This window comes from Lampris incognitus, chromosome 16 (assembly GCF_029633865.1).
Source record: "Lampris incognitus isolate fLamInc1 chromosome 16, fLamInc1.hap2, whole genome shotgun sequence".
Lineage (NCBI taxonomy): Eukaryota > Metazoa > Chordata > Actinopteri > Lampriformes > Lampridae > Lampris > Lampris incognitus.
This window is the reverse complement of record NC_079226.1, coordinates 3,997,434-4,022,332: the sequence shown is the minus strand read 5'-3', so window position 1 is coordinate 4,022,332 and position 24,899 is coordinate 3,997,434. Positions and strand designations below refer to the sequence as shown.

General features: G+C 46.6%; 1 protein-coding gene across 1 annotated transcript in view; it reads right to left on the bottom strand.

Annotated features, from left to right (window-relative positions):
* Positions 1–24,899, bottom strand: part of LOC130126676 (neuronal PAS domain-containing protein 3) — a 508,822-nt gene that overhangs the window by 292,102 nt on the left and 191,821 nt on the right. Inside the window, exon 4 of the mRNA XM_056296287.1 lies at positions 10,218–10,300. Within this exon, the coding sequence (XP_056152262.1) occupies positions 10,218–10,300 (83 nt within the window). The remainder of the gene's footprint in view (positions 1–10,217; positions 10,301–24,899) is intronic.

The window sequence follows — 24,899 nt, the reverse complement described above, 5'->3', positions numbered from 1 at the left end:
GAAGTCATGTTGGAGTCATGTTGGCGTCATGTTAGATTCATGTGGGCGTCATGTTGGCGTCATGTTGGAGTCATGCTGGAGTCATGTTGGCGTCATGTTGAAGTCATGTTGGAGTCATGCTGGAGTCATGTTGAAGTCATGTTGGAGTCATGTTGGAGTCATGTTAGAGTCATGTTGGCGTCATGTTGGAGTCATGCTGGAGTCATGTTGGTGTCATGTTGGCATCATGTTGGCGTCATGTTGAAGTCATGTTGGTGTCATGTTGGAGTCATGTTGGTGTCATGTTGGCGTCATGTCAAAGTCATGTTGGCGTCATGTTGGAGTCATGTTGGCATCATGTTGAAGTCATGTTGGAGTCATGTTGGAGTCATGTTGGAGTCATGTTGGCGTCATGTTGGAGTCATGCTGGAGTCATGTTGGAGTCATGTTGGAGTCATGTTGGCGTCATGTCGGAGTCATGTCGAAGTCATGTTGGAGTCGTGTTAGATTCATGTTGGCGTCATGCTGGAGTCATGTTGGAATCATGTCGCTGTCATGTTGAAGTCATGTTGGAGTCATGTCGGTGTCATGTTGGTGTCATGTTGAAGTCATGTTGGAGTCATGCTGGAGTCATGTTGGAGTCATGTTGGGATCATGTTGGTGTCATGTTGGAGTCATGTTGAAGTCATGTTGGAGTCATGTTGGCGTCATGTTAGATTCATGTGGGCGTCATGTTGGCGTCATGTTGGAGTCATGCTGGAGTCATGTTGGCGTCATGTTGAAGTCATGTTGGAGTCGTGCTGGAGTCATGTTGAAGTCATGTTGGAGTCATGTTGGAGTCATGTTAGAGTCATGTTGGCGTCATGTTGGAGTCATGCTGGAGTCATGTTGGTGTCATGTTGGCATCATGTTGGCGTCATGTTGAAGTCATGTTGGTGTCATGTTGGAGTCATGTTGGTGTCATGTTGGCGTCATGTTGAAGTCATGTTGGAGTCATGTTGGCGTCATGTTGGAGTCATATTGGCATCATGTTGAAGTCATGTTGGAGTCATGTTGGCGTCATGTTGGAGTCATGTTGGCGTCATGTTGGAGTCATGCTGGAGTCATGTTGGAGTCATGTTGGAGTCATGTTGGCGTCATGTCGGAGTCATGTCGAAGTCATGTTGGAGTCGTGTTAGATTCATGTTGGCGTCATGCTGGAGTCATATTGGCGTCATGCTGGAGTCATGTTGAAGTCATGTTGGAGTCATGTTGGCGTCATGTTAGATTCATGTTGGAGTCATGCTGGAGTCATGTTGGCATCATGTTGGCGTCATGTTGAAGTCATGTTGGAGTCATGTTGGCGTCATGTTGAAGTCATGTTGGAGTCATGCTGGAGTCATGTTGGAGTCATGTTGGAGTCATGTTGGCGTCGTGTTAGATTCATGTTGGCGTCATGCTGGAGTCATGTTGGCGTCATGCTGGAGTCATGTTGAAGTCATGTTGGAGTCATGTTGGAGTCATGTTGGCGTCATGTTAGATTCATGTTGGAGTCATGCTGGAGTCATGTTGGCATCATGTTGGCGTCATGTTGAAGTCATGTTGGAGTCATGTTGGCGTCATGTTGAAGTCATGTTGGAGTCATGTTGACGTCATGTTGGAGTCATGTTGGAGTCGTGTTAGATTCATGTTGGAGTCATGTTGGAGTCATGTTGGAGTCATGCTGGAGTCATGTTGGCATCATGTTAGTGTCATGTTGGAGTCATGTTGGAGTCATGTTGAAGTCATGTTGGAGTCATGTTGGAGTCATGCTGGAGTCATGTTGGAGTCATGTTGGAGTCATGTTGGAGTCATGCTGGAGTCATGTTGAAATCATGTTGGAGTCACGTTGGAGTCATGTTGGCATCATGTTGGCGTCATGTTGGAGTCATGTTGGAGTCATGCTGGAGTCATGCTGGAGTCATGTTGGCATCATGTTGGAGTCATGCTGGAGTCATATTGGTGTCATATTGGTGTCATGTTGGAGTCATGTTGGAGTCATGTTGGCGTCATGTTGCAGTCATGCTGGAGTCATGTTGAAGTCAGGTTGGTGTTATGTTGGAGTCATGTTGGCGTCATGTTGGAGTTATGCTGGAGTTATGTTGGTGTCATGTTGGAGTCATGTTGGAGTCATGCTGGAGTCATGTTGGAGTCATGTTGGAGTCATGTTGGCGTCATGTCGGAGTCATGTCGAAGTCATGTTGGAGTCGTGTTAGATTCATGTTGGCGTCATGCTGGAGTCATGTTGGCGTCATGCTGGAGTCATGTTGAAGTCATGTTGGAGTCATGTTGGAGTCATGTTGGCGTCATGTTAGATTCATGTTGGAGTCATGCTGGAGTCATGTTGGCATCATGTTGGCGTCATGTTGAAGTCATGTTGGAGTCATGTTGGAGTCATGCTGGAGTCATGTTGGCATCATGTTGGCGTCATGTTGAAGTCATGTTGGAGTCATGTTGGAGTCATGTTGAAGTCATGTTGGAGTCATGTTGGAGTCATGCTGGAGTCATGTTGGCATCATGTTGGCGTCATGTTGAAGTCATGTTGGAGTCATGTTGGCGTCATGTTGAAGTCATGTTGGAGTCATGTTGACGTCTAGTTGGAGTCATGTTGGAGTCGTGTTAGATTCATGTTGGCGTCATGTTGAAGTCATGTTGGAGTCATGCTGGAGTCATGTTGGCATCATGTTAGTGTCATGTTGGAGTCATGTTGGAGTCATGTTGAAGTCATGTTGGAGTCATGTTGGAGTCATGCTGGAGTCATGTTGGAGTCATGTTGGAGTCACGTTGGAGTCATGTTGGAGTCATGTTGGCGTCATGCTGGAGTCATGCTGGAGTCATGTTGAAGTCATGTTGGAGTCATGTTGGAGTCATGTTGGAGTCATGTTGGAGTCATGTTAGAGTCATGCTGGAGTCATGTTGGAGTCATGCTGGAGTCATGTTGAAGTCATGTTGGAGTCATGTTGGAGTCATGCTGGAGTCATGTTGGAGTCATGTTGGAGTCATGTTGGAGTCATGCTGGAGTCATGTTGAAATCATGTTGGAGTCACGTTGGAGTCATGTTGGCATCATGTTGGCGTCATGTTAGAGTCATGTTGGAGTCATGCTGGAGTCATGCTGGAGTCATGTTGGCATCATGTTGGAGTCATGCTGGAGTCATATTGGTGTCATATTGGTGTCATGTTGGAGTCATGTTGGAGTCATGCTGGAGTCATGTTGCAGTCATGCTGGAGTCATGTTGAAGTCAGGTTGGTGTTATGTTGGAGTCATGTTGGCGTCATGTTGGAGTTATGCTGGAGTTATGTTGGTGTCATGTTGGAGTCATGCTGGAGTCATGTTGAAGTCATGTTGGTGTCATGTTGGAGTCATGTTGGAGTCATGTTGGAGTCATGTTGAAGAAATGTTAGAGTCATGCTGGAGTCATGTTGGCGTCATGTTGGAGTCATGTTGGCGTCATGTTGGAGTCATGCTGGAGTTATGTTGGAGTCATGTTGGAGTCATGTTGAAGTCATGTTGGAGTCATGTTGGCGTCATGTTGGAGTCATGCTGGAGTCATGTTTGAGTCATGTTGAAGTCATGTTGGCGTCATGTTGGCGTCATGCTGGAGTCATGTTGGAGTCATGTTGGAGTCATGTTGGAGTCATGCTGGAGTTATGTTGGAGTCATGTTGGAGTCATGTTGAAGTCTTGTTGGCGTCATGTTGCCGTCATGCTGGAGTCATGTTGGGGTCATGTTGGGGTCATGTTGGAGTCATGTTGGCGTCATGTTGGAGTCATGTTGGCATCATGTTGAAGTTGTGTCGGCTTCATGTTGGAGTCATGTTGGAGTCATGCTGGAGTTATGTTGGAGTCATGTTGGAGTCATGTTGGAGTCATGTTGAAGTCATGTTGGAGTCATGTTGGCGTCATGCTGGAGTCATGTTGGGGTCATGTTGGAGTCATGTTGGGGTCATGTTGGCGTCATGCTGGAGTCATGTTGGGGTCATGTTGGAGTCATGTTGGCGTCATGTTGGCGTCATGTTGGAGTCATGTTGGCATCATGTTGAAGTTGTGTCGGCTTCATGTTGGAGTCATGTTGGCGTCATGTTGGAGGTGTTTTAGAAGCCATGTTCTGCTATACAGGAGCATCTCATCTGAAGCACAAACCCTCCTAACACTCATTTCAGCCAACTGTGAGAGCTGCTGTCTGCTTTTCTAAATAGCAGAGAAGTCATTTCAGAAGAAACGCTTCATATCCGCCATCACTTTTGATGTCAGTATCTTCAAATGTGATAAAGGAAAATGGGCACAGGACAGATTATAAATGTTTGCGTTTAAGACGCTGAGAGAATTAATCTGAAAGGAGAACGGATAGAAACAAAAGACTGCTACTCACCAGCCTCATAACACACACAGGCACACACACGCACACGCACACGCACGCACTAACATGCAGAAAGGCAGATTAGCAGCTCTATCAGATGTGGTATCACGTTGACCCAGTTGTGATTTTAAAAGCCCGGCCTTTAGGCTGTATGTTCCACAGATAAGAAACAGAACATGCTAGGAATTAAAACTGCAACGCAATGCAACACACACACACACACACACACACACACACACACACACACACACACACACACACACACACACACACACACACACACACACGACTTAGCGGGGATAACCCATCATCATTATCAGACTTTTATAATTCCTTTTAATAATTCAGCTTAGATGTGGCTCATAATGCCAGGCTGTACTTTAAGAATAATTTCACGTGTACTCTGCGTAGCTAATAACCTAAGAGAGGATAACCAGTAATGATTCTGCTCATAATTAAAAATAAATGAGATTTAGCTGAAAACATACAGCTCCATTATTTCTTCATCAAACAGTGGTTGAAGTAAAGTGTGTTGGGCCGGGCCACAGTACACACAGTACACACACTGTGCTAGGATCAAGTATTTCCCAGTGTTTCTATGAGAACTGAGATACTAACGTGGGAGTTTGGCGGTAAGAAGGGCAAACTGAGTGATGCGTGTTCAAACTGGGTGACTTGTGTTCAGACTGGGTGATGCGTGTTCAGACTGGTTGATGTGTGTTCAGGTGATGTGTGTTCAGATGAGTGCTGTGTGTTCAGATTGGGTGATGTGTGTTCAGATGAGTGATGTGTGTTCAGAGTGGGTGATGTGTGTTCAGATGAGTGATGTGTGTTCAGAGTGGGTGATGTGTGTTCACATGCGTGTTTAGACTGGGTGATGTGTGCTCAGACTGGGTGATGTGTGTTCAGACTGGGTGATGTGTGTTAAGACTGGGTGATGTGTGTTCACGTGTGTTCAGACTGGGTGATGTGTGTTCAGACTGGGTGATGTGTGTTCAGACTGGGTGATGTGTATTCAGACAGGGTGATGTGTGTTCAGATGGGTGATGTGTGTTCAGACTGGGCGATATGTGTTCAGATGGGTGATGTTTGTTCAGACTGGGTCACTTGTGTTCAGACTGGGGTGACTTGTGTTCAGACTGGGTGACTTGTGTTCAGATTGGGTGACGTGTGTTAAGACTGGGTGACTTGTGTTCACACTGGGTGATGTGTGTTCAGACTGGGTGACTTGTGTTCAAATGGGTGATGTGTGTTCAGACTGGGTGATATGTTCATACTGGATGATGTGCGTTCAGACTGGGTGACTTGTGTTCAGACAGCGTGATGTCTGAAACTGGGTAACTTGTGTTCAGACTGGGTGACATGTTCAGCAAGGGTGATGTGTTCAGACTGGGTGATGTATGCTCAGACTGGGTGATGTGGGTTCAGACTGGGTCACTTGTGTTCAGATGTGTGTTCAGACTGGGTGACGTGTGTTCAGACTGGGTGATGTGTGTTCAGACTGGGTGATGTGTGTTCAGATGGGTGATGTGTGTTCAGACTGGGTGACTTGAGTTCAGACTGGGAGACTTGTGTTCAGAAGCGGTGATGTATGTTCAGACTCGGTGACTTGTGCTCAGACTGGGTGATATGTGTTCAGACTGGGTGACTTGTGTTCAGACTGGGCAATGTGTTCAGAATGGGTGATGTGTGTTCAGACTGGGTGACTTGTGTTCAGAGTGGGTGATGTGTGTTCAGACTGGGTGGCTTGTGTTCAGACTGGGTGATGTGTGTTCAGACTGGGTGCTGTGTGTTCAGACTGGGTGACTTGTGTTCAGACTGGGTGATGTGTTCAGACTAGGTGATATGTTTAGACTGGGTGATGCGTGTTCAGACTGGGTGATGTGTGTTCAGATTGGGTGCTGTGTGTTCAGATGGGTGATGTGTGTTAAGACTGGGTGATGTGTGTTGACATGTGTGTTCAGACTGGGTGATGTGTATACAGACTGGGTGATGTGTGTTCAGATTGGTGATGTGTGTTCAGACTGGGTGATGTGTGTTCAGATGGGTGATGTGTATTCAGACTGGGTGATGTGTGTTCAGACTGGGTGATGTGTGTTCAGATGGGTGATGTGTGTTCAGACTGGGTCACTTCTGTTCAGATGTGTGTTCAGACTGGGTGATATGTTCAGACTGGATGATGTGTGTTCAGACTGGGTGATGTGTGTTCAGACTGGGTGATGTGTGTTCAGATGGGTGATGTGTGTTCAGACTGGGTGACTTGTGTTCAGACTGGGAGACCTGTGTTCAGAATGGGTGATGTGTGTCCAGACTGGGTGATGTATGTTCAGACTGGGTGACTTGTGTTCAGACTGGGTGATGTGTGTTCAGACTGGGTGACTTGTGTTCAGACTGGGCAATGTGTTCAGACTGGGTGCTGTGTGTTCAGACTGGGTGACTTGTGTTCAGACTGGGTGATGTGTTCAGACTAGGTGATATGTTTAGACTGGGTGATGCGTGTTCAGACTGGGTGATGTGTGTTCAGATTGGGTGCTGTGTGTTCAGATGGGTGATGTGTGTTAAGACTGGGTGATGTGTGTTGACATGTGTGTTCAGACTGGGTGATGTGTATACAGACTGGGTGATGTGTGTTCAGATGGGTGATGTGTGTTCAGACTGGGTGATGTGTGTTCAGATGGGTGATGTGTATTCAGACTGGGTGATGTGTGTTCAGACTGGGTGATGTGTGTTCAGATGGGTGATGTGGGTTCAGACTGGGTCACTTCTGTTCAGATGTGTGTTCAGACTGGGTGATATGTTCAGACTGGATGATGTGTGTTCAGACTGGGTGATGTGTGTTCAGACTGGGTGATGTGTGTTCAGATGGGTGATGTGTGTTCAGACTGGGTGACTTGTGTTCAGACTGGGAGACTTGTGTTCAGAATGGGTGATGTGTGTCCAGACTGGGTGATGTATGTTCAGACTGGGTGACTTGTGTTCAGACTGGGTGATGTGTGTTCAGACTGGGTGACTTGTGTTCAGACTGGGCAATGTGTTCAGAATGGGTGATGTGTGTTCAGACTGGGTGACTTGTGTTCAGAGTGGGTGATGTGTGTTCAGACTGGGTGACTTGTGTTCAGACTGGGTGATGTGGGTTCAGACTGGGTGCTGTGTGTTCAGACTGGGTGACTTGTGTTCAGACTGGGTGATGTGTGTTCAGATGGGTGATATGTGTTCAGACTGGGTGACTTGTGTTCAAACTGGTGATGTGTGTTCAGACTGGGTGACTTGTTTTCAGAGTGGGTGATGTGTTCAGACTAGGTGATATGTTTAGACTGGGTGATGCGTGTTCAGACTGGGTGATGTGTGTTCAGATGGGTGATGTGTGTTCAGATTGGGTGCTGTGTGTTCAGACTGGGTGATTTGTGTTCAGACTGATTGACTTGTGTTCAGATTGGGTGACTTGTGTTCAGACTGGGAGATGTGGGTTCAGACTAGGTGACTTGTGTTCAGACTGGTTGATATGTTCAGACTGGGTGATGTGTGTTCAGACTGGGTGACTTGTGTTCAGACTGGGTGATGGTTCAGATTGAGTGATGTGTGTTCAGATGGGTGACTTGTGTTCAGACTGGGTGACTTGTGTTCAAACTGGGTGATGTGTGTTCAGACTGGGTGACTTGTGTTCAGACTGGGTGATATGTTCAGACTGGGTGATGCGTGTTCAGACTGGGTGATGTGTGTTCAGACTGGGTGACTTGTGTTCAGACTGGATGGTGTGTGTTTAGATGGGTGATGTGTGTTCAGAATGAGTGAATTGTGTTCAGAGTGGGTGACGTGTTCAGACTAGGTGATATGTTCAGACTGGGTGATGTGTGTTCAGACTGGGTGATGTGTGTTCAGATGGGTGATGTGTGTTCAGACTGGGTGACTTGTGTTCAGATGGGTGCTGTGTGTTCAGACTGGGTGATGTGTGTTCAGACTGGGTGACTTGTGTTCAGGTGATGTGTGTTCAGATGGGTGATGTGTATTCAGACTGGGTGGGGTGTGTTCAGATGCGTGTTCAGACTGGGTGACGTGTGTTCAGACTGGGTGATGTGTGTTCAGACTGGGTGACTTGTGTTCAGACTGGGTGATGTGTGTTCAGACTGGGTGATGTGTGTTCAGCCTGGGTGACTTGTGTTCAGACTGGTTGCTGTGTGTTCGGACTGGGTGAAGTGCTTTCACACTGGGTGACTGTGTTCAGATTGGGTGATGTGTGTTCAGACTGGGTGACTTGTGTTCACACTGGGTGATGTGTGTTCAGACTGGGTGACTTGTGTTCAGACTGGGTCACTTGTGTTCAGACTGGGTGAGTTGTGTTCAGACTGGGTGCTGTGTGTTCAGACTGGGTGACTTGTGTTCAGGTGATGTGTGTTCAGGTGGGTGATGTGTATTCAGATTGGGTGTTGTGTGTTCAGACTGGGTGACTTGTGTTCAGACTGGGTGATATGTGTTCAGACTGGGTGATGTGTGTTCAGACCGGTTGCTGTGTGTTCAGAGTGGGTGATGTGTGTTCAGAATGGGTGACTTGTGTTCACACTGGGTGACTTGTGTTCAGGTGACGTGTGTTCAGACTGGGTGATGTGTGCTCAGATGGATGATGTGTATTCAGACTTGGTGTGTGTTCAGATGTGTGTTCAGACTGGGTGACTTGTGTTCAGGTGATGTGTGTTCAGACTGGGTGATGTGTGTTCAGACTGGGTGATGCGTGTTCAGACTGGGTGACTTGTGTTCAGGTGATTTGTGTTCAGACTGGGTGATGTGTGTTCAGACTGGGTGACTTGTGTTCAGACTGGGTGACTTGTGTTCAGGTGATGTGTGTTCAGACTGGGTGATGTGTGTTCAGACTGGGTGATGTGTGTTCAGATGTGTGTTCAGATGTGTGTTCAGATGTGTGTTCAGATGGGTGATATGTGTTCAGATGTGTGTTCAGATGTGTGTTCAGATGTGTGTTCAGACTGGGTGATGAGAAAACATCAGTGGAACCATGTTGAACCCAACAAGGACAAAAACGTCCAACTACACAAATGTGACGAGTATGTTTCTGTTTGTTTCACTACAGTGTGTGTGTGTTTGTGTGTGTGTGTGTGTGTGTATGCAGTTTGGTTGTGTGTCAGTGTGGTGGTGTCCGTGTGTGTGTGTGCACGTTTGTGTGTGCATCTGTGCACGTGTGTGCATGTGTGTGTGTGTGTGTGTGTGCGTGCACAGTTTGGTTGTGTGTGTGTGTGTGTGTGTAATTTGGTTATTTGTGTGTGTGGTTGTATCTATACTTAGCACAAAAAGTAAGGAAATGTGTGTTTGGCGGATGACGGCTGTGTTGTAACGATGCTTCTTGGCAGTAAGTCTTACACCGTTGGAAAGCCTGTTTACTCCCCCTGTAAATGGCGCCACATGTGTGAGGAACATGCGTTTGTGGGATGAGCAGCAGAGCTGAGCATGTGGGTTGCGCCCCTGAAACATTTGCCAAACTTTCTCTGCCGATGCCCAACAGCTTATCTTGCTGCTGCTACTGACTCTTGTGTTGAGCTTCTGGTCCCCCAGGTGCTGCCCATCAGCTGCCTGATAGAAGATTTACTGCCAAGAAGCCTCGTTACACCACAGACACAATCTACCACACACACATTTCCTTACTCGTTCTGCTAAGTTTATGTATGTGTGTGTGTATACAGTTTGGTGTTTTGTGTGTGTATGTGCACGTTTATGTATGCAGTTCTGTTTTGTGTGCATGTGTGTATACAGTGTGCTCTTGTGTGTGTGTTTGTGTGTATAAGCAGTGTGGTGTTTTGTGAGTGTGTGTTTATACAGTGTGGGGTGTGTGTGCGTGTGTGTGGGCTTGATCCTACCTGTAAAATGTGGCTACCCAGGTGAGGATCAAAGATCTCCGAGGCAACGACGCTTAGGCTCCTTCTACGCTGGGTTCCGATTGCTATTTGCACACAAACACACACACACACACACACACACACATGTACACATACACACGCACACACAAAAAAAAGAGAAAACACAAGACAGGACCGGAAAAGACTGGTGAGACTCAGACACATTGATACAAGCAAAGCTACACACACACACACACACACACACACACACACACACACACACACACACACACACACATTTTTACAGCCTAGCATGACAAACACACATGGCACAGGACAAGAGGAACCAGTGATGTCAGCTGATCTAGTCAGATACAGGTAGCACATGTTAGCACTGCTAGCTTTCCTCACTGAAACCAATGGGGACCCTTAGCAGTAAGCTAATATGCTAGCTCATGGCTCGTATGCTGTCTTGTCGCTTGTATGCTAGCTCATGGCTCGTATGCTAGCTCATAGCTTTATGCTAGCTCATGGCTCGTATGCTAGCTCATGGCTCGTATGCTAGCTTGTGGCTCGTATGCTAGCTCGTGGCTTGTATGCTAGCTCATGGCTCGTATGCTAGCTCATGGCCTGGCCATGTGGTTTCAGTGGGGATCACTAAAAAATGCAATCACATCTTTTTCAGTTTACTCGAGTGCAACTCAACCCCACCTTGTCACTGTTGAGAGAAACTGACAGTGAAATGCAAACTTCCTCCTGAGAAACCTCATGCATATAATAACACATCCAGAAACAGTTGCACATTTTCAACTGGACATTTTTATCGTTGTTGTTGTCTTACTGACTCACAGTGAGTCGACAGAGGCCGAGTCTCTCGTTCGAGGACACCAAGATCATCTCCAGTTAATCTTTAAGATTATGGGATGACACTTTGCCCTTTTTGAGTCGTTTTCTTTTTCACTTTTATCTTTTACCCGACATGGCTTAACAAGATTCAAGAGATAGATGTTTTCATGTGTCAAGCTACAATCATCCAAGAGCAAATACTAGAAACGATATCACAGTTACTGTAATAGTACAACAGGATTCAAAGTACAAGTCAGTTCTACATGTGAGTACAAAAGTCACACTGAGAAACCATTTTTTGGGGGGGTCTTTTTCCCTCTCTTTTTCCTCCCAAATTGTACTTGGCCAATTACCCAGCTCTTCCGATCCGTCCCGGTCTCTGCTCCACCCCCTCTGCCGATCCGGGGAGTGCTGAAGACTACTACATGCCTCCTTGCTCCTCTGACACATGTGGAGTCGCCAGCCGCTTCTTTTCACCTGACAGTGAGGAGTTTCGCCAGGGGGACGTAGCACGTGGGAGGATCACGCTACTCCCCCCAGCCCCCCCCCGAACAGGCGCCCCGACCGACCAGAGGAGGTGCTAGTGCAGCGACCTGGAAAGTGCCGTGTATAGAGAGAGTCTGGCCATCCTCTGATTTTTGCAACACGCGCTGTGATTAGCTGAGAGCCTGTCACGTGCTTGACGGGCGCCATGTTGCCTACCAGCATCTGGCTCTGTCTTCATGACGTTTCAATGATTTCCCCCGCGTTTTCGGCCCATTTCTCGCCGATTTGTAGCAGTTGAAAGAGAAATGGTGTGTTGTGCGGCCTGGGGTTGTTCCGTTCGGCCGGGACAAGGCCGTATGATGCATCGATTTCCACAGGATGCACAAAGGAGGGCAGTTTGGACCGTGAACAGTCGCAGGCCGGGCTGGTCCCCCTCAGCTTATCCCTACTTGTGCTTTGTGAGTTAATTTCAGTGTTTACGATTCTTTGATAAACTAACTTCCCTGGATCAATCCCAGAGTCTGTAAGGTACTGATGTGTGGAAGTCAGTTGTATCGCACATCCAAGCCATGTGTAACTGTTGACAGAAATCAGGCACATGTAAATAGTGTCAAACTGTCATGTGGGATGGATTGAGTGACAGGCCTGAGCCTGAGCCTGAGCCTAGGTAGTGTGTGGGTCGTGTTGAGATAAACTACACAAGAGCCCCGATACACAACAGACGTTGTTCTGACTAAACCTGGAAACAGTTGGGCCTGATATTTCTCAAGTGTCCCTGATATTATCGTTCATTATCATTCAGTAGTAGCCTACTGAACGTTGCAAAATATGTAATACCGGTACTGACCACCAGTTTACCCACCACACCAGTAGTGTAGTGGATAAAAACTGAACTCTGTGGGTTGAAAGCTACATGTAAGCAGCAGAGGCCCCTGCTCAGTGCCTGCGACTGTGTTATGACCGCTGGTGGGTTTCTTCCTGATCTCATCACCTTCATCACCTTCATCATGGACTGAAAAAGTGAAACACGTTATCACCACAGCCTCTGCTCCTGATCTGGTATCAAACCAGCTACTCTGACTACCGGTACGCAATGATACACAAATTTCTGGTTCTCTGATGGAAAATCCATAATTTCTGGAACCCTGAGCAGTAGTACTGGTACTGAATGATGGAAAATACATAAAGTGCCTCTCAAAATTATTTACGCAGTGGTGCGGCCTTAAAAGGCCAAACCCCTTTCTCAACAGCTTCAGTATGTCGTCTAAATTTTTAATCTAATAATTTCTTGTTTCCTCTAAGTTTGGGTCAAAGTCTAGTAATAGAAATGAACAGTGACCCATTCATTCTACATTACACCCACAAAACAGGGTCGGCCGTGAGCCTCATTTTGTCATGTGACCAATTAATAAGGTGACAGACACAATAGTCATGTTAACTTCTTATTTAACAGTAGTCAAAAGTGAGGCGATTTTCAGTCAGTTATCTCATTAAGCTGGTCACATGACATAACAAGGCTCATAGCTTACCCTATAATATGGAGTGCTTCAATCGGCCTCCTGATTTCTATTTCTGCACTTGATCTGTGAGCCCCGACTTAACAGGAACATGAATTTATTAGATCAAAGAATTTAGAAAGTGCAGCTTGAGAGATCATGAAGTGAGCGTGATTTTGAATAGCGCGCGCATGGGGCTGCCCACCAGTTGGTAGGCAATATGGCGCCCATGTAGCCAGTTGGCCAGACTCTCTATACACGGCACTGGAACAGGACACATACCCACATCCGGCTTCCCACTCATAGACACGCCCAATTGTGTCTGTAGGGATGCCCAACCAAGCCAGAGGCAACATGGGGATTCGAACCGGCGATCCCCATGTTGGTAGGCAACAGAACAGACCACCACGCTACCCGGACGCCCTGAGAGACCATTTAAATATTGAGGTAGACCTCTTCATTTACTGCTTCTCCTGAACACTCCGTTTTGCAGCAACATAACTTGCTGGGGTCAGTATGCTTTTCATGTGCTCAGCTACAGCTGTTCCTGTCTGTCCACAGGTAGCGCAGATTTTAAACAGAACTTTGAAAAGTTGATAAAAAAAGCGAATTTGTTTGCTCTTCTATAAACTGCTTTAAAAACAAAAAACCCTCCGGTGTGCAGGATGCAACAGTGCTGATAACGGTTGCTTGGCAACAACAGCTAACAGCTAGTGCTAAAGACTAAACTCAGGAAAGAGAATGGATGACTGTCAACATGCCTCCAGCTGTCCTGTTGTCTACATGTCTCCAGCTGTCCTGGTGTCAACATGTCTCCAGCTGTCCTGGTGTCTACATGTCTCCAGCTGTCCTGGTATCTACATGTCTCCAGCTGTCCTGGTGTCTACATGTCTCCAGCTGTCCTGGTGTCAACATGTCTCCAGCTGTCCTGTTGTGAACATGTCTCCAGCTGTCCTGTTGTCTACATGTCTCCAGCTGTCCTGTTGTCAACATGTCTCCAGCTGTCCTGGTGTCATGTCTGCAGCTGTCCTGGTGTCTCTGAGCGGCTGACACATTATGAGACTTCTTTGTTTTCCATCGAAAACGACATTTTTTATTGTCTATCAACTCAAAGAAAATGTTACTTTTGTTTTCTGTTCAAACACATGGCGCAGCTCCCGCGGCCATACCTCGTTAGTCACATGATATGACCACGCTCGACGTTATCACTTATAAGAACAGCCTGTTTCCATCAGCCTCATCACATTTCCTCTTCATCAAACATTGAACTTTTCCACCTCAAAGCAAGCGTGAAAACATGAAATGTTGGTGTTTTTTTCAAAGTCCAAGTGTTTCCTTTCATGTCTTGTCATGTCCCCATGTCCATCTGTCAACTCCACAACGTCACGTGAACCACATGTCACGTGTCCATATGCATGTTTGTTTGTTTGTTGTGAGCAGTCAGTATGCAGCATGCCCTTTTAAAACCAGACTGCTTAGGATCCATGTGATGATTCATGGAGGAGGAGGAGATTGCTGTTGGTCATGCTGTTGGTTTCGGTGTTTTAGTTTTTTGGTGAAACCAAAACTGGCCGATGGTTTTGGACCAAAGAAGGATCAAATGATGTCTTGTTCCATCACCGGGATGACCCCATGTTGGAAAAGTATTTTAGTTTTAGGAAAGATTTTTGGACAAAAAAATGCCTCCCAAATCTACAGCCGTGCAAGCCAGCAACTCGGAGGCTACTAGCAAGAACACTGTAGACGCCGGCGTGCTACAGGCATTCCTAGAGGCAGTCAGACAAGTTATCCAAGAAGAGAACAACGACCTACGAGAAGAGCTCAAACGAGCCACTTCTCGGACTAAAACTGCCCTAGATGAATGTGGTGACACACTGCGTGACGAAGAAGGACTGAATAATCTGGATGCGCGCTTGGAGGGCACGGAGACGCGATACGCACGGCTGAGCCGGGATCATAAAACATTACAGCCGCAAACAGATGATGAGGAAAACGGGAAGACGATGCAAGTAACGTATCACAGGAATACACCTGAGGATGTGGAAAAGGGAAATCCTACACAATTCATCGCCGAACTTCTATAGGACGAACTACTTGGGGGTCCTGACGGCTTGGAGGGGCCCCCGATCCTGGATAGGCCTCCAATAGGATAGGGCCATTCCATCATTTACGTTACAGACGTAAAGTGATGGAAGGACACCAGACAGGAGAGAGGAGGTGAGAGTGGTTTAGATAAGGAGGCGATGGACCGGAAGAGGAACAAGGATGCAAGTTGAGGGACAGGTGGAGAGGAGGAAGTATTCACCTCTTTAAAGGAAAACAACCTTTTGTACCAACGTGTACCACAGATTCATCTTCAGAGTGAAAACCCATAATGCATCTGCTCATCTGCGACAGAGCAGCGACACGATGACCAGATGAAAATAACCGCCAGTGATCTGAGGAAGACATCCACACATCTCTTCATCCTCTGCCGTGATGACGCGCACGGGAGATGATGGAGGAGAACACCATCTAAAGACTGATGATGTGTCACATGACCTCCCTACTGCCCCTGAAACCCACCCCGGGGCAAGTCTCTCTCTCGCTCTCTTGCTCTCTCTCGCTCATTGTTCGAGTTAGACTCTTGAAAGGTTTCAACAACAAAACCCAATTATTTCGGTTATGATGGTGTGTGTGTGTGTGTGTGTGTGTGTGTGTGTGTGTGTGTGTCTGTCTGTCTGATAGACAGGGTGTAATACAGAGGCACGGAAACTGAGAGACAGACAGTGAGAGGAAGAGATGGATGGACAGAGAGGCTAAAAGGACGAGGGTAGGTTTATCGTTTAGTACAATTTCACCCTCAGGGCAAATCTGTCTCTCAAAAGAAAGACAGGCAGAGACACAGACAGAGAGATAGACACACAGACAGAGTGACAGACAGACAGAGAGAGAGAGAGAGAGAGACAGACAGACAGACAGACAGACAGACAGACAGCAAGACAGGGTGACAGACAGACACTAAGAGAGACAGACAGCCAGACAGGGTGACAGACAGACAGACAGACAGACAGACAGACAGACAGGTAGTGTGAGGGGTGAGATGAGAAGACGGTTGTTAAAACTCTCTTTAAAAAAAGCCCTCAGGTCATTTTCTTCACTCACCAGATCCTCGGTCGTCTTATCCCTGCAGACCTCATTACATAGAATTTTATAACAAAGTGCTCTGCTGTGCACACACACACGCGCGCACACACACACACACACACACACACACACACACACACACACACACACACACACACACACACACACACACACACACACACACACGCACAAATGCGTTTTGGGGGCTAATGTTGCTGAATTAGGCACAATTAATGATGTAATAAAATTCCCTTGTGAACAACGGCCCTTACAAAGAGGACTGAACAGAGAGACACAGAGGGAGAGAGAGGGGGGGTGAGAGGCAGAAAGGGAGACAGACAGACAGAGAGACAAAGAGAGACAGACAGACAGACAGACAGACAGACAAAGAGAGATAAAGAGAGACAGACAGACAGACAGACAGACAGACAAAGAGAGATAAAGAGGGAGAGACCTTGACCTTTAACCAAGTCTTTAACGTTCCAATTTTCCATTCACATTAAAATAACAGTACAATTAATTAACACAGATACTTATATACATATTGAACAACAATCCTCATACACAGTAAAAACAAAGATCAAGACCTTCCCTTTTTCAGAAATTAAGAAGTAGTAGTTGGTTTTCTACAGTGCACAGAACATCTCCATGTCCCCAAACAGAAACAAATTCTTCCAAGTTTGAAACCATTTCGAAAAAACGTGAACCCACTTGTCAGCCGAGCAGCCACTAGACCCCTGAACACGAGTGTAGCAGCATCTGTGGACCCTGTGCTTTTCAAGTTGTTTCTTCTACTAAGCCAAATGCTCATTTTTGCCTGACCTATCAGAAAATTAACCAAGGTGACACGTCTGCACTGTGCTGCCGTGTACCTCGGACCAAAGACAAACAGGCTGTCTTCGAAAGCTTCTCCTAAACCTCTGAGCCACCGCTGCAGGACAGAGAAAAGAGGGCTCAATCTGGAGCACCTGAGTCATAAGTGCTGTAGAGTTTCTTTATCACTACAGAAAGAGCAGTGACTCCCTGCTCTAGGATCTACATGTGCCACATGTCTGTTCGTCGCCACAGCCCCGTGTACCACCCTCCATTGTAGATCCGCAGTATGTTTCTCTATGGGGGGTTTGTACAGGGACTTCCAGCTGCCTTTGGGAGATGACCCTGGTGTCAACACACTCAACCACCTCGACTCCTGTACACTGGCTAGTGATGTTCTGTTGAGAACCTTTACAGCGACAGCATACAAGGCCTTCTTTGATGTTCTTGAGAAGTCCTGTAGTTCTGGTGTTTTAAAAGACAGAATGGCCCCGTTCACTTCTTCCAGCTCCTCCACTGCAGCACGGACGGACAAAGATGGAAAAACTGGCCGCATAACTGGCTGATCCACTCCACACGCTGGTCCGAGTGCCGCTCTGAAGAAACCAGGAAGTGGACTGATCACTTCCTCCAACAGCCTCTCCATTGCACACAGAGATTTAAAGCCAGTCTCTTGGCTCAAAATGTCAGCTGTTTTCCACTGTCCTCCTGATCTGAGACACACTATTTTACTAAGTCCAGCTCTTGTGAGGGATCTCTGTACACTTATGGAGCTGAGCATCCTGCAGTGTATCAGCGGGTTATAGAACAGGGGTTCCTCCCCTACATTGCCATAAATCTGGGAGTAGTCTCTCTTGTGTTTAAGACTGTTCCCCCAAGCTCGGAGGACAGCCCGATAGAAAGGGGTCATAGTGAACTCCATGCCAGCTAGTTCCAGAAGGAACAAGTGCTTGTCATAATTCAGGTTCAGAATCCTATGACGCAACACAGATGCTGTTTTTCTCCAAAGCTGTTTATGATATAAAAGTTGCTGCACAGCTTGAAGGCGAAAAGCTGTGATACAACTGCGGAGGGAAATCAGGCCCTGGCCTCCTTCTAACACTGGTGGGAACAATACAGCAGGTTTGGTCCACTGAAAGCCTCCCCAGAAGAAGTTCACCAGCCTCTTCTGTACTTCTCTTATGAGCGTGTCCGGTGGTTCTACAACTATAAACCGGTGCCAAAACGTCGAGGCAATCAAGTTATCAATAGTCAAGACTCTCCCCCCATAGAACATTTACAGTTGGTAAACAGTGATCACGTGATTTTGCTGCCAAAATGTGCGCGCATACTATGTGTGACATAGGTCATAAAAGGGTCTATTGAACGGTCTTTTCCCAGATGGAATGTGGTAGAAATGAATACCTTAAGTTTTGCTAGTCCTGTTCTGGCAACCCACAACACAACAAGATGACATTTTAAAAATGTAAATATCAATCGATCAAAAAGCCACTTGCAATTTGCATTGATTGGAGATGGAGAAATTGCCTCTTTTGCTGCCAAAATGTGCGTGCATACTATGTGTGACTTAGGTTGGATCCAAGTCCATCTAGACAATCGGGCACTGATCTTTTCAACTAAACTCCCCCAGTTTTTGTTCAGAAAACGGTCACTGCCCAGAAAGACACCTAAGCATTCCATCCCCCGTGTTCCACTGCAGCCCAGTTGGTAATGTTGGCTGTTCTTTATCGTTCCACTCCCCAAGTAATAAACTCTCAGCTTTCGACCAATTTACTTTTGCAGAAGATGCTTGTTCATATAAGACCAATTTCTGCTTAAGAATTTTAACATAATTTTGACTCGTTATGAAAACTGTGACATCGTCAGCATATGCTGATCAACTAACTGAATTAGTGATGGACTCTGAAAAGGTTAGCTCTGAGAGACCCTGCCTGAGCTGAATTAAAAGAGGCTTGATGGCCAAGGAATACAGCATTCCAGATAAAGGACAACCATATCTCATACCTCTCTGAACAGAGACACAGGTTGGCTGAGTCCACTACCTACCTTTAACAGAACACTGGCTTCAGAATACAACTTGATGCGTGAAATAAAAATTTCCCCAAAATCAAAACCTTCAAGTGTTTTGAACAAATAATGATCAACCCTATCAAAAGCCTTCTCTTGATCTATAGAAAGAAGGCCAATGTCCAGAGCTCAGATATATCAATAATGTCCCATATCAAAAACAGATTATCATTGATTGCCCGGTCAGGAACACAGTACGTCTGGCTATTATGGATAACAGTACCCATACACTCTGAGTCTATCTGAAAGACATTTTGCAATTATTTTATAGTTTGTGCATAACAATGAAACCGATCTCCAGGTGTTCCGTAAGCCAAGATCTCCCTTTTTGAGTGACAATGTTAGGACATCCCTTCTACAACTGAAAGGTAAAGTCCCAGAATCCAAACAGTCTTTAAATATTTCATGTAGGTCTTGTCCAATTAAGAACGTCTTGCAAAACTCTGAAGGAAGTCCATCAACTCCAGAGGCTTTGCCACAGCTGAGCTGCTGCAGACATCTCATCAAAGGAGATGGGGGATACTAGCCAGACTACCCGTGTGTCACCCAGCTGAGGCAGTCTCTCCAAGATCTCCTCCACAGAAAGAGTCACAGTTCTCCGCACTGAACAGGCCACTGTAGAAGTCTATAGCCAGCTTCTCTGATGGATCAGTTGTTATTGCCCCATTTGAAAGCTTGAAATGCATCATCACATTATGTCTTTCTTCCAATTTTTCTTTCAAACTTCAAGAAAATTCTTTTTTTTTCAAGAAAAAAGATGTTGGAGCATCTATATCTATGATGGTAGAGATTTGAATTCTGAGTAAAGCACCTTTTGCTTGCTCATGTAAAAACCTACCTAAAGCCTTCCTCCTACTCTCCCAGGTCTGGCTATTACCATAATTACCAATAATCACTTCATCTTCTAATATCTTAATGTCTTTCTCTAATTCTTCAAAGCAGATTTTCTCTATAGTGAATGTGTTTTTTGGTATTGCTGACATAAAACCCTAATTTGTGTTTTTCCTACCTCCCACCACTGAGCCAAGTTTTCAAAATCTTTCTTCCTCAGCCCCCACTGACTCCAGAAGTCAGAGAAGAACTGACAAAGCTTTATCATGTGCTAACCATAAATCAAGTTAACGTGCCATAGTCTAGCGTCAGCACAACCCAGACGAACTCTTCTGAACCCACTAGCAAACTTTACGAACTGACTCAGTTCTCTTCCAAGGAGTTCGTTTGGGATAAACGTAGGTACACCTGACATGGTAATATGTGTTGACGGCACAAATAATGGCAAGACAGCTATAAACAGATCATCTGGCACCAGGCCTCACTCAACCAATAGGTGGATCAAACGCTCCTCTTGGACAAAAGCCCCCACGGCTTATATCATCCGAGAGTCGTATGTGATATTCTCATAGCCGACCTGTTCTCCTGCAGCCAGGAGAACCTGTTCAACAGTGTACCACAAGTCAACCACGACTCTAACCCCGTGTCTGATAGACAGCGCAGGCGAACCCTCACCAGGGAGGGATGCCATACTGCACACCGCCAAACTCCTACCAGCTACTCCAGTCAATTTCCAACAACCAGCAACGAAGTAAAAGTAAACTCTTCTAACCTCACCATGTAGAGAAGAAAAGGGAAAAGCAGTAGGAAAACAGAATTATCCCAAAAAAACCCTCGAGCTCATTCAACACCCTCACTCACCTTCATATACCCAATCTCCCAGCATGCAATGCAGAGAGAGAGAGAGAGAGCGCGAGCGAGCAGGTACAACTGGTGGGGTGAGGGGGGTTCATGAAATGGGAGGAACAGATGAGGTTGAATTGTCTCTCTTGCCCTCTCTCTTGCCATAGTCTTTGTAAAAGGAAACAAGTTGTGTGTCAATATGGTGTGTGTGTGTGTGTGTATGTATGTGTGTGTGTGTGTTGGTATGAGGGATTTACTGCACTGCGAACCAACATGGAGAAAGATGTCTAAGCAACAACAACTTAGTGTGACCCAGTAGGACGGACACACTGACACACTGACACACGGACACACACACTCAGATTAAAGCAAATTGTTTCAATTATCTCGTAAATGACCCTTTTGACACACACTCACAGATAATAGTGGTCATCAGTTTTCCAAAATGACCCTCATCTTTCAGTTTTCTCTGTTGAGTGCCTAAACGGCCCTCTGACCTCTGACCTCTGACAAAAGGAACATGGTGTGGTCACAAAAGACAGTTCTGGTTTGAACCTGTCTAACTGGTCTTCCATCATGGAAACATGTCCTTCACTGGTTTCTGTTTGAAAACAGCCCTGGCCATCTCTGCTCTGCTGTGGCGTCCTTGAGCGTTCTCTGGAAAGGCGCCATGCACATAAAATGTCTCACTGATACGAACGGGATGGAGGGATGGAGGAAGCGAAGAACAGAGAAAAGGGCAAAGGGTGAGAAAGATACCGGGATGAAGGAAGGGAGGAGAGAGATAGTGGTGAATTAAGGAAGAACGTCGTGACGACAGGATGGAGGGTGAGAGAGAGGGAAAGAGAGATGAGAACGTGCACACACAGGTGGACACGTGTCACACACACACACACACACACACACACACACACACACACACACACACACACACACACACACACACACACACACACACACACACACACACACACACACTGCTAGCATCTGCCTCACACACTCCCTGGAACACTGTGGATTAGATCCTTCTTCTTAGTCCTCGCTCCCCTTTTTTTCCCTTTTCTTCTCCTTTATCAAGACTGTCCTCCACCACAAAAACCAGCCCATAGGTGGTTTCTACAAGCAGCTTATCACGACCTATAGTGAGGTTTTAAGCTACTTCCTCGCGGTCCTCCATAATTATAATACGTCACTTCGCCTGTAACAATAAGCATCTCCTTCCATAAGCTGCCGTGAGAAGGAATATTAATAAAAGTAAAGTTTACTGTCACATAGCGGTTATAATGTCCACGCTAGCTGACTTTCTAACTTCTGGCTAGCGTTAAGTTAGCTCTTATGACCTCATTCATAGTAAACATACTGCCAATAGCAAGCTTAGTTACTATACTAGATGATACTACTACTAATCTTAATTACTGTACTAGACTATACTACTACTAATCTTAGTTACTATACTAGACTATACCACTACTAATCTTAGTTACTATACTAGACTATACCACTACTAATCTTAGTTACTGTACTACTACTAATCTTAGTTACTATACTAGACCATACCACTACTATTCTTAGTTACTGTACTACTACTAATCTTAGTTACTATACTAGACTACACTACTACTAATCTTAGTTACTATACTAGACTATACTACTACTAATCTTAGTTACTATACTAGACTATACTACTACTAATCTTAGTTACTATACTAGACTATACTACTACTAATCTTAGTTACTATACTAGACTATACTACTACTAATCTTAGTTACTATACTAGACTATACTACTACTAATCTTAGTTACTATACTAGACAATACTACTACTAATCTTAGTTACGACACTAGACAATACTACTACTAATCTTAGTTACGACACTAGACCATACCACTACTAATCTTAGTTACTATACTAGACCATACCACTACTAATCTTAGTTACTATACTAGACCATACCACTACTAATCTTAGTTACTATACTAGACTATACCACTACTAATCTTAGCTACTATACTAGACAATACTACTACTAATCTTAGTAGTAGTATCGTAGTAACGATTAAAACCATCATAACGTTATAAAACTGTTCGGGGCATGAGCAGGATTCTGTAATGCTAAAAGAGAGAAAGAAAGAGAAAGCGAGAGAGAGAGAGAGAGAGAGAGAGAGAGAGAGAGAGAGAGAGAGAGAGAGAGAGAGAGAGAGAGAGAGAGAGAGAGAGCGAGAGACGAGGGCCAGCACACTTGTGATTAACAATGGGGTTTGGACGTGACTTTCAACACTTTAACACCATTAAGCCCGTTAATAAAAAGAGCAGTTAGCTCAGCAGTAAAACCAGGACCGTGACACCTGTGTGTGAATGTCCCAGACCACCCGGAGCTTCATACACCCTGTCTGCTAGACCAGGACGACCACCACAGACCACCTGGGGTTTCATACACCCTGTCTGCTGGACCAGGACGACCACCACAGACCACCTGGGGTTTCATACACCCTGTCTGCTGGACCAGGATGACCACCACACACCACCCGGAGCTTCATACACCCTGTCTGCTAGACCAGGACGACCACCACAGACCACCTGGGGTTTCATACACCCTGTCTGCTAGACCAGGACGACCACCACAGACCACCTGGGGTTTCATACACCCTGTCTGCTGGACCAGGATGACCACCACACACCACCTGGGGCTTCATACACCCTGTCTGCTGGACCAGGACGACCACCACACACCACCTGGGGTTTCATACACCCTGTCTGCTGGACCAGGACGACCACCACACACCACCCGGGGCTTCATACACCCTGTCTGCTAGACCAGGATGACCACCACACACCACCTGGGGCTTCATCCACCCTGTCTGATGGACCAGGATGACCACCACACACCACCTGGGGCTTCATACACCCTGTCTGCTGGACCAGGACGACCACCACACACCACCCGGGGCTTCATACACCCTGTCTGCTGGACCGGCACGACCACCTCAGACCACCCGGGGCTTCATACACCCTGTCTGCTGGACCAGGATGACCACCTCAGACCACCTGGGGCTTCATACACCCTGTCTGCTGGACCAGGACGACCACCACACACCACCTGGGGCTTCATACACCCTGTCTGCTGGACCAGGACGACCACCACACACCACCCGGGGCTTCATACACCCTGTCTGCTGGACCGGCACGACCACCTCAGACCACCCGGGGCTTCATACACCCTGTCTGCTGGACCAGGATGACCACCTCAGACCACCTGGGGCTTCATACACCCTGTCTGCTGGACCAGGACGACCACCACACACCACCTGGGGCTTCATACACCCTGTCTGCTGGACCAGGATGACCATCACAGAAGAAGAACAGAAATAAACATAAAAAACCTACAAAAACATGTCCTCAATCATCACTGCCATCTGCATCCTATTTTCTGGAGGTCAACGGTAAAAAAACCCTGATAATGACCATTTGTTTATCTGCAGAGATGAACACGCTGACCGGAAGAGAAAAGAAGAAATGAGATCAGAGGAACGCAGGAGAAGTTTAGAGGGACCAGGTGCAGATGGTTTGGACATGTACACAGAGGAGGCAGCAACTGTATGGGAAAGAAGGTATTGGACCTGGAAATATCTGGTAAAAGAAAAGGAGGAGCACCGAGGAAAAGATGGAGAGACAGGCAGAGGAGGCCATGATGAGGGCTGGATGGAGAACATGAGGAGGGCTGGATGGAGGAGGTCATGAAGAGGGCTGGATGGAGGAGGACATGAGGAGGGCTGGATGGAGAACATGAAGAGGGCTGGATGGAGGAGGACATGAGGAGGGCTGGATGGAGAAGGACATGAGTAGGGCTGGATGGAAGAGGATATGAGGAGGGCTGGATGGAGGAGTTCATGAAGAGGGCTGGATGGAGGAGGACATGAGGAGGGCTGGATGGAGGAGGACATGAAGAGGGCTGGATGGAGGAGGACATGAGGAGGGCTGGATGGAGAAGGACATGAGTAGGGCTGGATGGAAGAGGATATGAGGAGGGCTGGATGGAGAACATGAGGAGGGCTGGATGGAGGAGGACATGAGGAGGGCTGGATGGAGGAGGACACGAGGAGGGCTGGATGGAGGAGGACACGAGGAGGGCTGGATGGAAGAGGACATGAGGAGGGCTGGATAGAGGAAGAGGGCTGGATGCGGGGAGCAATGTG